Source organism: Dipodomys ordii, unplaced genomic scaffold (assembly GCF_000151885.1).
Source record: "Dipodomys ordii isolate 6190 unplaced genomic scaffold, Dord_2.0 Scaffold8, whole genome shotgun sequence".
NCBI classification, from domain to species: Eukaryota; Metazoa; Chordata; class Mammalia; order Rodentia; family Heteromyidae; genus Dipodomys; species Dipodomys ordii.
The window spans coordinates 9,666,149-9,680,398 of NW_012267224.1; the positions used below are offsets into that span (position 1 = coordinate 9,666,149).

The window sequence follows — 14,250 nt, forward strand, 5'->3', positions numbered from 1 at the left end:
TTGTGAAGTACATTTGGGTGAGAAAAATTTGTTGGCTCTTCATTTATAACAACAGTGATTAAACTGAACAAATCATTGTGCATATTTCCATATGGCTTTAGGACTGATGATTAAATTACACAAATTGTCCTAAGATCTTAACATTCATTTTTAGGACCAATAATTACATTGGACACATCTTTGTATATTCTCACATTTCTTTTAGGAGTGATGATTGCCTTGATAAAAATCTTTATAGGGTACTTACAGATGAAAAAAAATTCCCTATATTTGCAAAGGTTAACCACACACCCCCACACCCCCACCCACACACACACAATGGCAATTTCAGAATTTAAGTCAGCAAAACTTTAGCGTCTCCCTAAAATTTGAATACTGATTATATTTTTCTAATTCTGTCTCTCTTCATGATGTTTTCTAAATTTAAAATACTTGTTATATTTTTCAGCAATGATCTCAAAATAAAAGAATAAAAAATATGCAGAGATATAATAAACATAGATGGGGGCTGGTGGCTCAATGGTGGAGTGCTTGCACATAAGCAGAAAAACCAGAAGTAGCACTGTGGCTCAAGTGGTAGAGCGCTAGCCTTGAGCTGAAGAGCTCAAGGGCAGCACCCAGGCCAGAGTTCAGGCCCATGACCGACAATAATATATAATATTTTGTACTGGTATTTGGACTTGAACTCAGGGCCTGGGCACTGTCCCTTAGATTTTTCACTCAAGGATGATACTCTACCAGGTGAGCCATAGCTCCACTTCGGGTTTCTTGGTAGTTAATTGAAGATAAGAGTCTCATGGACTTTTTGATACCTGACCTGGCTTGAAACTGCGATTCTCAGCTCTCAGCATCCTGAGTAGCTAGGATTGTCAGCATAAGCCACCAGCATAGGACATAGAAGGATACTTTTAAAAAATGATATTAATCTTTTTTGTATTTACCCAAGTACTTCTTTTAAAAAACAAAGCAAAACAAAAGAAAATCCAGCTTCCAGGAATTTCAGCTTACCTGGAAGACTCCACAAACCAGAAACTTCCAGAGTTCTTAATTTTTTCTCCAGTTCAGCCACCCGATTCCCTAAAATTCTGGAAAAAAATGGAGGGCATAGATGACAACAAATTAACCAGTCCTTGTCAGTTTTCAGGGCTGAGGTAGCTACTGGAAAACTCAATAGTTCACTCATAAAGATGAAAGATTTAAGATTTAACATCTATAGATGGATCACGCATGGCAAGTGTATGTATCCATATGCACACATGTGTGCCTGTATCTAAAAATACATACTTTCTGTGTATACACACATGCCATTCAAATGAATCCTCTTCCACATTTGTCCAACAATTATCTCACCATCACCCCAAACAGGGATGAGAATTAATCCTTGCTAAAGATGATAAGTAGTTTTGACTCCTTTTAGTAGAATCACACCTGGATTCTTGGAGGGTAGTTTTTGTTGTTGCTTTTTTTTTTTTAATTTTGGAAACAACCAAGACTAACAAATAAGACCACTAGACATGCTTGGTACTTTCACTTCTGAGCCAATAAAATAAGAACACTAGACATGCTTGGTAATGTCACTTCTGAGCCAATAAAAAGAATATACTGTGGCAAAGGAGGGACAAAGGGTGGACAAAGGCAGTGATGGTGCTCACTAGACACCGTGTTGAAAATGAACGACACAACTTGTGAGTGGGGATGGGAGGAGAAAAACTGGGAGAGATCGAGGGAAGGGGAGACAGTGTCCAAAAGGAAATACACTCATTACCTAACTTACATAACTGTCACCCCTCTGTACATCATCTTTATAATCACAATAAAAATTAAATTAAAAAAATAATACACCAGGGCTTCTTAAGACTCACTGGAGGGGCTGGGAAGGTGGCTCAGTGATAGAGCACTTGCCTTGCATGCCAGAGGCCCTGGGTTCGATTCCTCAGCACCACATAAACAAAAAAAAGCCGGAAGTGGCACTGTGGCTTAAGTAGTAGAGCGCTAGCCTTGAGCTGAAGAGCTGAAGGACAGTGCCCAGGCTGAGTTTAGGCCTCACAACCGGACTAAAAAAAAAAAAAACTCACTGAATGTCTAACCCGTATCTACCTCCTTGAGGGCTAGCACGATGCCTGGTACAATGATATTTGGTGAAATAAACACTTTTCTCTTTCAGGATTTATAATTATCTATGGAAAGACTAAAAAAGTAGGCATTTCAAAAGAGTTGGCAGTAATTTCAGAGTCAGCGTAGTAATTATATTGCTTGCTACAATACCACTCCACTCCCTGGGAAGCACACGTTCTGGAATATGCTTTGCACAAGATCCTACCAGTTCACTTGGAACCCAAACTTCATCTGCAGGGGTACGTAGGCACCCCCAGGGATCTTCATTCCCCTCCTCCACTTTACAAAACTGAGGTAGAAAATGTTCTGGTCATCATCTAACAATCAACCACTTTCCATTGACCTAGGGTTGGAAAGCCCAATCTTTATTTTATTGGGGGGGATTTTTCTTGATGCTGTTGTGTTAAAATGAGGTACAAATCACCTTAACAGCGAAGATGCAATTCCTTTGAACAGGAGAAAAATCAAAACACAGGAATTATTCTCCTGCCTTTCTCTATATTCCAGAGATAGTTACACACACCCACGTGCACACAAGAGGTATGAATATTTATTAACTATAATATACATATATATATATATATATGGCTTCAGATTCACCCTTATTTCACCTGAAATGACTTGCACCATTGTAATTACTACTCCCCTTTGAATGCAGAGATAACTCTGGTGTTACTATATGTGGTTTTGTTCATGTGAATACTTAGAGCTTTCCTGTTTTATTTTTCCTTAAGTCTTCAAGTTCTGCATGGTTCATTATTATGTTTTTTAATCACTTACATTTCTACTCCATTTCTTGGGTCTATTTTGCCTTCGTGCCCCTGACTCTCCCATACACACAGTTGTTCTCCAGAATCTCACTTGCAATATTTTGTCAGACCTGCTCTGTGCTGCCTTTTCTGCCTTTTCACAGCGATGGTTTTGAGATACAATCACAGCAGTGTACAAGCATGATGCTTGCTCCTTCCATCCTTCCTTCCTTCCTTCCTTCTTCTCTCTCTCTTTCTTTCTTTCTTTTTCCTCCCTCTCTCTCTCCCTCTCTCCTTCCCTCCCTCCCTCCCTCCCTCCCTCCCTCCCTCCCTCTCTCTTTTTTGGTCCAGTTGTAGGGCCTGAACTCTGGGCCTGAGTGCTGTCCCTCAGCTCTTCAGCTCAAGGCTAGCACTCTATCACTTGAGCCACAGCGCCACTTCCGGCTTTTTTTTCTTTTTGCTTATATGGTGCTGAGGAATCGAACCCAGGGCCTCAGGCATGCAAGGCAAGCGCTCTACCACTGAGCCAACTTCCCAGCCCCTCTCTCTCTCTTTTTATGGTCAGTTGTGGGACTTGAACACTGAGTCCGGGCATTGTCCCTCAGCTTTTCAGCTCAAGGCAAGCACTCTACCACTTGAGCCACAGTGCTACTTCCGGTTTTCTGATGGTTAATTGGAGATAAGAGTCTCACAGGGACTTTCCTGCCCGGGCTGGCTTTGAACCACAGTCAGATCTCAGCTTCCTGAGTAGCTAGGATTACAGGCGTGAGCCACTGGTGCCCAGCATTATGCTGTTTCTTAGCAAGATCAGATCATGGGTCTGTGGCTGCCTCTTGCCAACAAGTGATATCAAGTTCCAGGCTTCTTTGTACCAGAGATGCCTTCTGGGCTAGATGTAAAGACAGAGATGTTTGGATACATCCTGTTCTAGAATTCCTGCTGCAGATACATTTGGTGATATTGTTTCTAGTGTTTGTGGGTCAATAGTGGTTTCACCCAGAAATGGACTGAAGTGAATTTGTTGGTGTCCCCAACAATCTACATCAAGCACCCTGCCTGCCAAAGCGTGTCAGTGGTAGCCTTTCTCTTTGGTCTGCACTTACCAGCATCAGATGCAGAGGTAAGAAAAAGACTCTCCAAAAGTTGTAGTCATGGTAGTCATAGCGATCAAAACAATAAGAACAGTACCGTCATAAACACAAAACATCCAGCTAAGTTTTCCTTAGTCCTTACTCTAAGATACAGATGATCAGAATAGCAACCTACCATGTGTGATCTCTAGTCTGACAAAAGCCCTGCAGTGTATATTATATTACTATCTTCCTTTTACACTGTGGATTTCCGAGGACAGAGAGGTTAGGCAAAGCAATCTCACCCATTACACCCGCCTCTTCTCATTAGGAATCAGAGGTAACCAATAGAAACATGCAAGGCTCCGTTACTGTTACCAATGAGTCTGGATTTGAGATTAGGTCTCCATTTGCCTCCGAGGCATGTGCTACTTTCACCCCTGCAGGCACTTTCAAATAAGCATGCTCATAGTCTTCCTCAGTGCTGTTACCATGGAAATACAGATGTAGCCACAGATGATTTGTGAAATTCAACGCCAGAGGCTTTGTAAAGGACCTGGTCATCTGGGCACTGAAAGAGCAGCGCAGGACCGTAAACCTTCTAAGGCAGCCTGGGCGAGATGCTGCCTGCATGCTGGATACAAGCACCGGGGAGGCAGAGAAGTAGGGACAGGACCCATTCACTGCTCCTGATGTCCCACTGTGTGGGGCAGGTTGCAGGGTGTCATGAAGGGGTGACTCTCTCTGTTTCTTGGGGAGACCAATGCATCACCAAACACACAGTGCCATGGAAAGGCCTATCACTCCAAGCTGCTACCCATCATCTGTTCAGTACTGGTGTTAGTGCTCTAAGTACTGGAAAGTATGTCTCCAATCCATTCTAAGCCCTTATTATTATTATTATTAGTAGTAGTATTTTTGTCAATGTTGAGGGAACTGAGGCTCCGAGAGGTCAATTCACGCACCCTGGGCTACACAGCTAGCAAGCAGATGAGCCAGACAAAGCACCTTGGTGTGGAACTGACAATCTCTGTGGAGGAGGTTTTGGGATCCAGATGGCAGGTGAACCGTGGCCACACTGACAATGGGTCGGGGTTCTGTGCATGGACAATGGAGAGCCACTGAAGGGTGTAGAGCAGGAAGCAGCATCACAGAGCTCAGAAAAAGGGCTCTCTGTGTGGTGCTGAGAATAGAGCGGAAGGAGAGTGAGAAGCAGAAAGACCCACTGGGAAGACACCGCCCAGGTGGGGGATGAAGTGGGGAAAGAATGGCCGTGAGCATGAGGAAGGAGGAGGAGACCAACCCACTTCCCAACACCGGGTATAGGGAGAAGCCAGAGCAGGAGCCCAGCGAGCCAGATGACAGGAAGCAGACCAGGGCAGCGAGGGGCCTGGCGGCCGGGGGGAGAGGGTCTCAACATCCTCTTTGGGGCAGTGACCACCCTGGCAGAAGGGCAGAGGACATCCCTGGCCCTTGACAGAGATGTTTCAGCCCGGCAGGGATGGAACCCAGAATCCAGGTGATAGAAGTGACCAGATGAAGAGAGATGACTGCTAACCTGGGCCCTGGCAGCTCACGCCTGTCATCCTAGCTATGCAGGAGGCTGAGATCTGAGGACTGTGATTCAACGGAAGCTTGGGGCAGGAAAGTCTGTGAGACTCTTATCCCCAATGAAACACCAAAAAGCCAGAAGGGAGGAGTGTCTCAAGCAGTGAAGCACTAGCCTCTAGCATAAGAGATCAGGGATAGTGCCTAGGCCTAAGTTCAAGCCCCAGGACCAGAATACATACATACATACATGCATACATACATACAAACAAACAAACATACATACATATATAAATAAACACTAAATAAATTAACAAATAATTAAAGCTGACTGTTTGAAAGAGGGACTGGGACACTCTCCTCCATAGAGAGGGAAGGCACAAAGTTGGAAGAGGAGGATCTTGCTTTCAGATAGATAGATAGATAGATAGATAGATAGATAGATAGATAGATAGGAGTTTTTACACAGTTATGGTTGTTTTAGCATAGCAGAGATTTCAACAAACACCTACCTAATAGTTAAAATATAAAACTCCCAGGACCTTAGGCCTCCAGATGGACTTTGGGCATGGTATCTGGTAGCACTGGCATTCCTGGGGTGGAATCTGCGAAGGCTGACTGACTCAGGCACTGGCCACTGTGGTTTTGCTCTCTGGACAAGTCAGAACCCAAGTGGACACAGGTAGAAGGGTCCTAAGGAGGAAGCAGGAGGCTGTGGCTCTGTAGAATGTCAGGATCCTCCCCACCAAGTGGGTAAGGACAGTGCAGGCTGGCCATGAGCTCCCTGGGAATTCTACGGGGAGGAACAGCCCTGGCTTCCTGAGAAGTTGCCACTGCTCAGGCCCTAGCCAGGTTCACTTTGCAAGGAGCTTGCAAACTTCCATCCATAAATTACCCTTGGCATCTGGGAGAGTGCCAGCCTCCTTTGCTGCTAGGACCTTCTTCACATACATCTTCATCTCTGTGCTGTCTCTCCCCCTCCCTCCCCCTGGCCCTCACACTCCATCTTCTCCTTTGGCTATCTGGCTTTCCCAATACTTTCAATCCTATTCCCCAGGTGTCCCTTTGCTAGCCTCCCTCCCCTCCTCCAATTCTCCCCCCCCATCCCCCTTCCAGCTTGAAGCCTAGTATTTCAGTCTCTGCTCAGTTCTGCATTTTCATTCTGGGTCTGGGTCTTGTGAGCAGGATAGCTACATCATTTGCAGGACTCTGTGTAAGATAAAAACTAGGAGCCTTTCTAGTAAAACAAACAAACAGAATACTTATTATGAATTTCATGGGCAGCACAGGAGAGCAAGCACCAGTTCTTCTCAATACCGGTGTGGTCCTTCTGTGATTCCCAGGTATGTCCCAGAGGGCCTTGGTAGAAATGTAATCTCCAAGTTCATATTTTAATGACATTTGTAAGTGAGGCCTCTTGGAAGTGATGGGGTGAAGTCATGAGGGTGGGGTGCTAGAGGCTTTATAACAAAGACCTTCACCCCTGTCATTCTAGCTACTCAGGAGGCTGAGATCTGAGGATCACGGTTCAAAGCCAGCCCAGGCAGGAAAGTCCATGAGACTCTTATCTCCAATTAACCACCAGAAAACCAGAAGTGGCACTGTGGTTCAAGTGGTAGAGTGCTAGTCTTGAGCTGAAGTGCTAGCACCCAGGCCCAGAGTTCAAGCCCCATGAGCAACAACAACAAAAGACCTTCAAGTGCACATATTTTCTGTGTCTCAAGCACATCATGTCCTGTGCCACGTCATGTCAGGATGCCACCAGTAAAGCCCATGGATGCTGGTGACGTGATCTTGAACCTCACAGCCTCCTGGGCTGTAAAAAGCAAATTTCTTTTAGTTGGGCCTTTGTGGCACATGCCTAGCTATAATCCTAGCTACCCAGGAAGCTGAAATCTAGAAGGTCATGATTTGAAGCTAGCCCAGGCAGAAAAGTCAATGAGATTCCATCTCTAGCAAAAGGCTAGGTTGGAGGCATGGCTCAGGTGGTAGAGTACCTGCCAAGCAAACTCCAGTACCACTATCACCAAAAGAAGAAGAAGAAGAAGAAGAGGAAGAAGAAGAAGAAGAAGCAAAACAAAACAAAGTAAGCCAGACCCAGAGAAACACAGGTTGCATGTCTTCTCTCATTTGTGGTAGCTAAAATATGCCTATAAATGTACAAGTAAATAATGTACAAGTAAATACACTGGATGGTAAAAGACACAAAAAAAGCCACACTTGGACATGATAAATTATACAGGATTCTAGACACTCACACAGTGAGACCGAAGGAGGATACTCTTAGGAGAGGATCACAAAGGCTCAATAGCTATGTGCTATGGATCACATAAAATGGTATTTGTCAAAATGAACTCCAAGAAATAGAAGTGTCATACTGGTACCAAAAATAAAACAAAACTTTAAAAAAATTTACAAATTACCCCGTCTTGGGTAATCAATCATAGCAAGAGAAAATGGACTAATGTGTGGAGTATTTATGACTTCAATTTACTGCTCTTATTCACCATTCTGTGAACACTTTCAATTTTCTTCCTTCAAAGCCTCCTTTTGCTTGCTTGATCTTGTACAATATAATACACTATATAAAAAGAATGGTCTGTTTTATTTATTACTCCTTTTCATCACTTTTTTGCTCCTCTGGGAGAAGGACATGAGACTCTGTTAGTCCCAGCTGCTGTCGAAGTTGGTACTGGGCAGTTGCTGGCAGTCAGAGCCCCCAGAGTCATGCTGTGAGGATGAATTAGCACAGAGGCAGCCCCTCCCCTAATTGGAGACCTGGAAGGTTATTGGACGTTGCAACTGTACTACAGAAACCACCAGGAAACGTGTGCTGTTCAGGACGTAGCTCCAGGATGCACCTGGCAATCCATGACCAGTGTGTGGACCCTGGAGTGTGGCCGCAAGCTGACCTAATATGGTTCATTTTAGATTGGAGAAGACATTACCTGCTTCCCACAGGCCTCTACCTGACCTCACCAGGCTTTACCCAGCTGCCATTGACTTCTAGAAACTTCTTCCCACCTCCCTCCAACTCACCCTCCAACACACAGGTTCAGCTACATACTTGTTGGTTTGCCTCTGGTGCTGAATGACCATGTTTTTCTCATGGATGGTCTCCAGCAGGGCAGTGGCCAGGGACTTCAGGTCGGAGATGGACTGTGGGGTAGCTGGGAGGCTGCAGCCATGGTCCTCAGACAACAGGTCCTGGACTGGGAAACAGCGTGAAGAAACGTGTGACTTCACAGATGCGACCACTCAGGACAGAGCCAGGTAAAAGAGTCACTTAAAAATCAACTTGAAGAAAGAAAAAAAAATTTAAACAAATAATGCCATAAGGGATGTCAAGACATGGCAAAGAATTACATGGCCAACTGGAAAAGTGTAAGCATTGAGGTAGAGTTCCTTGCACACGGCCTAGCCGTGCCTGAGGCTTGTTATTCTACAACCTGTCAATCGTACCCATGGCCAAGTTCAAAGTTAAGCCAAACACTAGACACAGGTTGGAGCAAGACAGGACTGAGAAGCCACAGGAAGCAGCCCATCTCTGCAGCCTGGCTTCAGATGGGCCTCCGAAGACAAGTCTCCAGTCATTTATGGACAGCTCTGGTAGGAAACTCTCTTGCTTTTTGTGTCTATTTTAAAAAACTATTTCCAATATATCAGGACATTCTAGGAATGTCTGATTCATCTAGCACATAGTAGGACTATTACCTTCTTTATTCCAAATATCAAACTTTGGTTAGTATGATGGAGATTTCATGAGCCTCTTTAGCAATACAATACCATTGGTGAATAATACCACCTGCTAAAATTTCTATGACTTCTCATATATGGGATGACTTAAACTTAGTCCCCATATTGTTGCTTAGCTAGGCTCAAGATAGCTTAAATAGGGAAGCACATGCCTGTAATCCCAGCTGCACAAGGCAGAAGTCAGGAGGCTTACCAATCAAGGCCAGTCCAGACAATGAAGTTAGCAAGACACTGTCTCAATCAATATACCAAGCATAACAGTATACTTATAATCCCATTGACATGGGAGGTATAGGGAAGAGGATGGAGATCCAAGGTCACCCTGCACAAAAAGTACAAGACTAGGGCTGGGAAGGTGGCTCAGTGGTAGAGCGCTTGCCTTGCATGCCTGAGGCCCTGGGTTCGATTCCTCAGCACCACATAAGCAAAAAGAAGCCAGAAGTGGCGCTGTGGCTCAAGTGGTAGAGCGCTAGCCTTGAGCTGAAGAGCTGAGGGACAGCGCCCAGGCCCAGAGTTCAGGCCCCACGACCGGACCAAAAAAAAAAAAAAAAAGTACAAGACTAACCAAAAAAGGCTGTCGGTGTGGCTCAAGAGTAGAGCACTGGCTTAACAAGCATGAGGCCATGAGTTCAAAATCATTATCACACACACACACACACACACACACACACACACACACACATATACAGAGCTTAAATCACTCTGATCCATCCACAACACAGCCCTGATCAACAGGTGGCAATCCCTTCTATCTTCTGTTCTCACTGCCGTTGGGTCCTTTCTCTGACTGAGTTGTCTGTTTTTAGAAAGAACAGTAAAGCCCATAGATAATACCAATAATAATAACAATAATGATAATAATAATAATAATGAAAAGTAAGAATCCTGCACTGTCTTTCTTTGAATGTCATTTTTATATGGTAATTACAGACATTTCATAATACTTTGTCTTTAAAAATGGAGGAGAGCTGGGCACTGGTGGCTCACACCTGTAATCCTAGCTATTCAGGAGGCTGAGATCTGAGGATCATGGGTTGAAGCTGGCCCAGGGAAGAAAAGTCCATGTGAGATGCTTGTCTCCAATGAACCACTTTTTTAAAAAACCCAGAAATGTTGCTGTGGCTCAATTGGTAAAGCACTAGCCTTAAGCACAAAGAAGCTCAGGAACAGCGCCCAGGACCCGAGTTCAAGCCCCACAACCAACAACAACAAAAAGAGGCAAGCCTTTCTCTCACTTGACATCATTCCATATCATCAGATTCTCTAATGGCCATGACCCACCAGCATCCAGCAAGAGTCCTCATACTCTTACTTGGCTTTGTTTGCTCACAGATCTACCATTTGAGCCATCCCTTTAGTTTGGCATTTTTCTGGTTAATTGGAGATAAAGTCTCACAGACTTTTCTGCCCAGGCTGGCTTTGAATCTGCATCCCCTAGATCTCAGCCTCCTGAGTAGCTAGAATTGCAGGTATAAACTACTAGTGCCTTGTTTGCAATTTTCTTTTCAGGAACAATTCAAAGATGCTCTTTTCTAGTTGATTGGTGGACATGGGAGGGTGGGTGGAGAAGGAGGGGGAAAAAAACGTGGTTACTATGTACACTGGAGACTCAGCACTTTTTTAAAAATTCACTCTAGCTCTGATTAAGATTGTCACATAATAGTCACTGGTCTGTGCCATCAACAACCAAAAAGTGGGCCAGCTGAGCACGTGGCCCGAGAGGCTTCTGTTTAGAACTGACTTCTGCATATTAAGTGTCAGACGCAAGCTCTTTGCTATTTATTCCCTCGGACTGTTCCTGGAAGATCATTATTTTTCATCGGAATCGACAAGGAGAAGGAACAAAATTGCAATCAATAAAAGCTTCTTTGAGAACAGCACAGCTCCATGGGGCTGTTCATTCTGACCACAGTGGCCACGAGAAGGAGAATTCAAGGAGATTGAAACACATCTCACTGGAGATACTCATCGGGGCTAGGGAAGGAAAAACAGTTTTAAAAAGAGAACACAAGTTGGACTCTGATGCATGCCTGTAGGTGACTGAGATTTGAGGATCACAGTTCAAAGCCAGCCAGGGCAAGAGTCTGTGAGACTCTTATCACCAATAAACTACCAAAAAGCTGAAAGTGAAGCTATGGCTCAAGTGACAGAGTACTAGACTTGAGCCAAAGGAAGCGCCCAGGACCTGAATTCAAGCTAGGAGAGAGAGAGAGAAAGAGAGAGAGGTGGGGAGGGAGGGAAGGAGGAAAGAAGAGAGGAGAGAGACAGAGACAGAGACAGACAGACAGACAGAACAGCATAGGGGCATCTAGCCAGTCTGGGTCTAGTCACTGGTTTTTCTGTTGTTTTTCACTGGTCATGGAGCTTGAACTCAGGGCCTGGGTGCTGTCTCTGAGCTCTTTTTGCTCAAAGCTAGTGCTCTACCCCTTTGAGCCACAGTACCACTTCTGGTTTTTTTTCTGGTGGTTAACTGGTGATAAGAGTCTCATGAACTTCCCTGTCCAGGCTGGATTCAAACCCCAATCCTCAGATCTCAGCCTCCTGAGCATCTAGGATTACAGGTGTAAGCCACTAGCACCCAGCATGCAGTGGTTCTTAAACCAAGGCTTCCAAAGAAGCCATAGCAACCATTGGGATCTTGTCGAGTACAGAATTTCAGTCCTTCTTACCCAGAACTCTGGGTAATCCTGGTACTATGTGTTGTCACCTTCCAGATCTGGGCTCATCGTGCTTCCCAACCCACAATCCCCACAGTGTGGATGTGACACAGACTGTAGTTCTAGATGATTCTGTACTGATCAGTGAGTCCCACACAAAGATAAGCTCCTACCTTGCTTTGCTGACAGGACTCCAGTTAGAGCACTGCTGTTGGACTTGCCCTGACTCTTCGAGTTTTTCCGTCTCTCCAGAGCATTCTACAGTAGCATTAGGGGAAAATAAGAAACTGTGTCAGAAAAGCCAATGAAGGAAAAAAAATCTTTTAAAGGAGATGTCTCTCCTTTCTGCTGGCCTAACAGGTAGACTTCTCAATCCTTAGGAGTTTTACAGAACCAGAAACAAATTTTGTCTTTTCTTTAAAAGTTACCACAGGATAACAATGATTACAGTTCTCTGGATTCAAGGGCACTCAATGCATATTCCTGAAACCAAATGTGAAGCAAGAATGTAGTCCAATGCATGAAGCTACTAGTTAAAAAGACCACTTTGGAACAGACATATCATGGAGAATAGGTTTCCTTCCATATACCAATGCTGAGATCTGGAAGGATTTGGTACTTGCACTGGAAAAAAAGCCAACCTCAATTGGTGATGTCTGCCTTGGACACATGAAGGAAATGAATATATGATGCCTATCATTCTTAGCACAGACTCTTGCATTCAGATTTATTTGTAGTATAGAGCTACTATCTGGTATAGAGAATGGAATAAATGTTAAATGAATGCAACCATGCTTAAAAAATAATGTACTAAAAGCAGCGTACTTGTTTGGCCACATATATAGATATAGATATAGATGATAGACATAAATGGATAGACAGACAGATAGACAGTGTGGTTATGATGGAACAAAGAAGCATGAAGATGTCTGCGGATGAAAGCTAAGGTCAACCACCAGGAAAGAGTCGACTCTCCTGAGCATCTAGATGGATGCAAAACTTTACCCTCAGGAAGAGAAATCAATCTATTTTCAAAGCAGAGAAACCCAGGAGACTTTTCTAATTATAACACTTACAACTAACATCTGCAGAAATAGATATTATCAAACTAATGGGGCTAGAATTAGACTAAATATCAGTGGGGAGAATTTAAACATTCTGTCCTCCCCGAGTAACGTGAACATTAGAGTCTGGATTGTGATTTCCCAATCCCTGTCTCTTCATCCTTCCCAAATCATTTTCTCACGGAGGACGATGATACAAATAGCATCTGACTACTGCTCATTTATTAGGGAAATGGACAGGAGTCCTAACTTCATAGGGACTGCAGCTGTAAGGTCCAAATATGAGAGTCTAGCTCTCCAGGTACCTTGTCTACATGATAGCCACAGAAAGGGGGTCTAGAAAAACCTGGTGGCATGTCTTTGTTGTTTGGGATTAACTGTTACCAATCATGACGGTTAACTCTCTTTGGGGGAAGAGTTATCATTAAAATATATTTGGCACACAATAGAGAATTAAAATAAGATGCCATCATAATGCCCAGTGGTGAATCACTGGCATCCTCATGATTTCATTACCTTGTACTTGGCGATATTGGATTTCAGGAGGGTAACCTCTTCATGGAGTTGTTTTAATCTCTCCTGAAGGTATCTGGAAAAGAATATATGCAATCAGGATGGATTTGGGGCAATTTTTAAAACACACACACAAAAAAAATATAAGAGAAAACATGAAAACCGTGGTCTGGGAAGTCAGTTTATGTATAATGTCTTCCTTCTTACTCTAGAAAGGAGAAGGAGGAAAATGTTCACCTGTGTGGCTTTCTCCTAAATGCATCTGATCAAGGTCAAACATGCCCAAATCACAGACACCCCCACTTTACAACGCCCTCTCATGACCCCCCAGGGAGAGCAACACCATCTTCACATAATTCTCATTAAGATGGCTCCTTGGGAAAGCAAAGCAGGAAGAGGCAACCCCAGGCAAAACAGCAAGTCAGACACACACACACGCTGAAACCTGCCTGTGGGGGGAAGACAGAGCTAAGGGAATTTCTCAATTTATTTTCTTCTTCTTTGCCCTCTCCTGGATAATAACAAGCAGCTCTTGCTGGCTCCTCCCCGTTCTGGCCCAGCCAGGCAGGGTGTGGGGAAAGAAAAGAGGGACATGTGCGTGGATCTGTCATTCTTGTCTTGCTTTTTACAACCCCTACATGACAATAGGACCATTTGGGGTTGCGACTTTCTCTTCACTTAGAAGACAACTTTCTCCAGTGCAAACAGGGTGGCAGGTGACTTGCACGCCTGCCTCGACCTGCACAGCCTGCCTTCCCCAGCATGGGGTGCCGCCACC

The 14,250-nt window shown here is 44.2% G+C and overlaps 1 protein-coding gene across 2 annotated transcripts in view; it reads right to left on the reverse strand.

Annotated features, from left to right (window-relative positions):
- Ccdc149 (coiled-coil domain containing 149) overlaps window positions 1–14,250 on the reverse strand; it is a 54,337-nt gene that overhangs the window by 14,298 nt on the left and 25,789 nt on the right. For both annotated transcript variants that reach the window (XM_013009203.1, XM_013009202.1), the window contains exons 7-10: window positions 13,476–13,548; window positions 12,069–12,153; window positions 8,550–8,694; window positions 1,009–1,085 (exon numbers count right to left, since the gene is read on the reverse strand). In XM_013009203.1, the coding sequence (XP_012864657.1) occupies window positions 1,009–1,085; window positions 8,550–8,694; window positions 12,069–12,153; window positions 13,476–13,548 (380 nt within the window). The remainder of the gene's footprint in view (window positions 1–1,008; window positions 1,086–8,549; window positions 8,695–12,068; window positions 12,154–13,475; window positions 13,549–14,250) is intronic.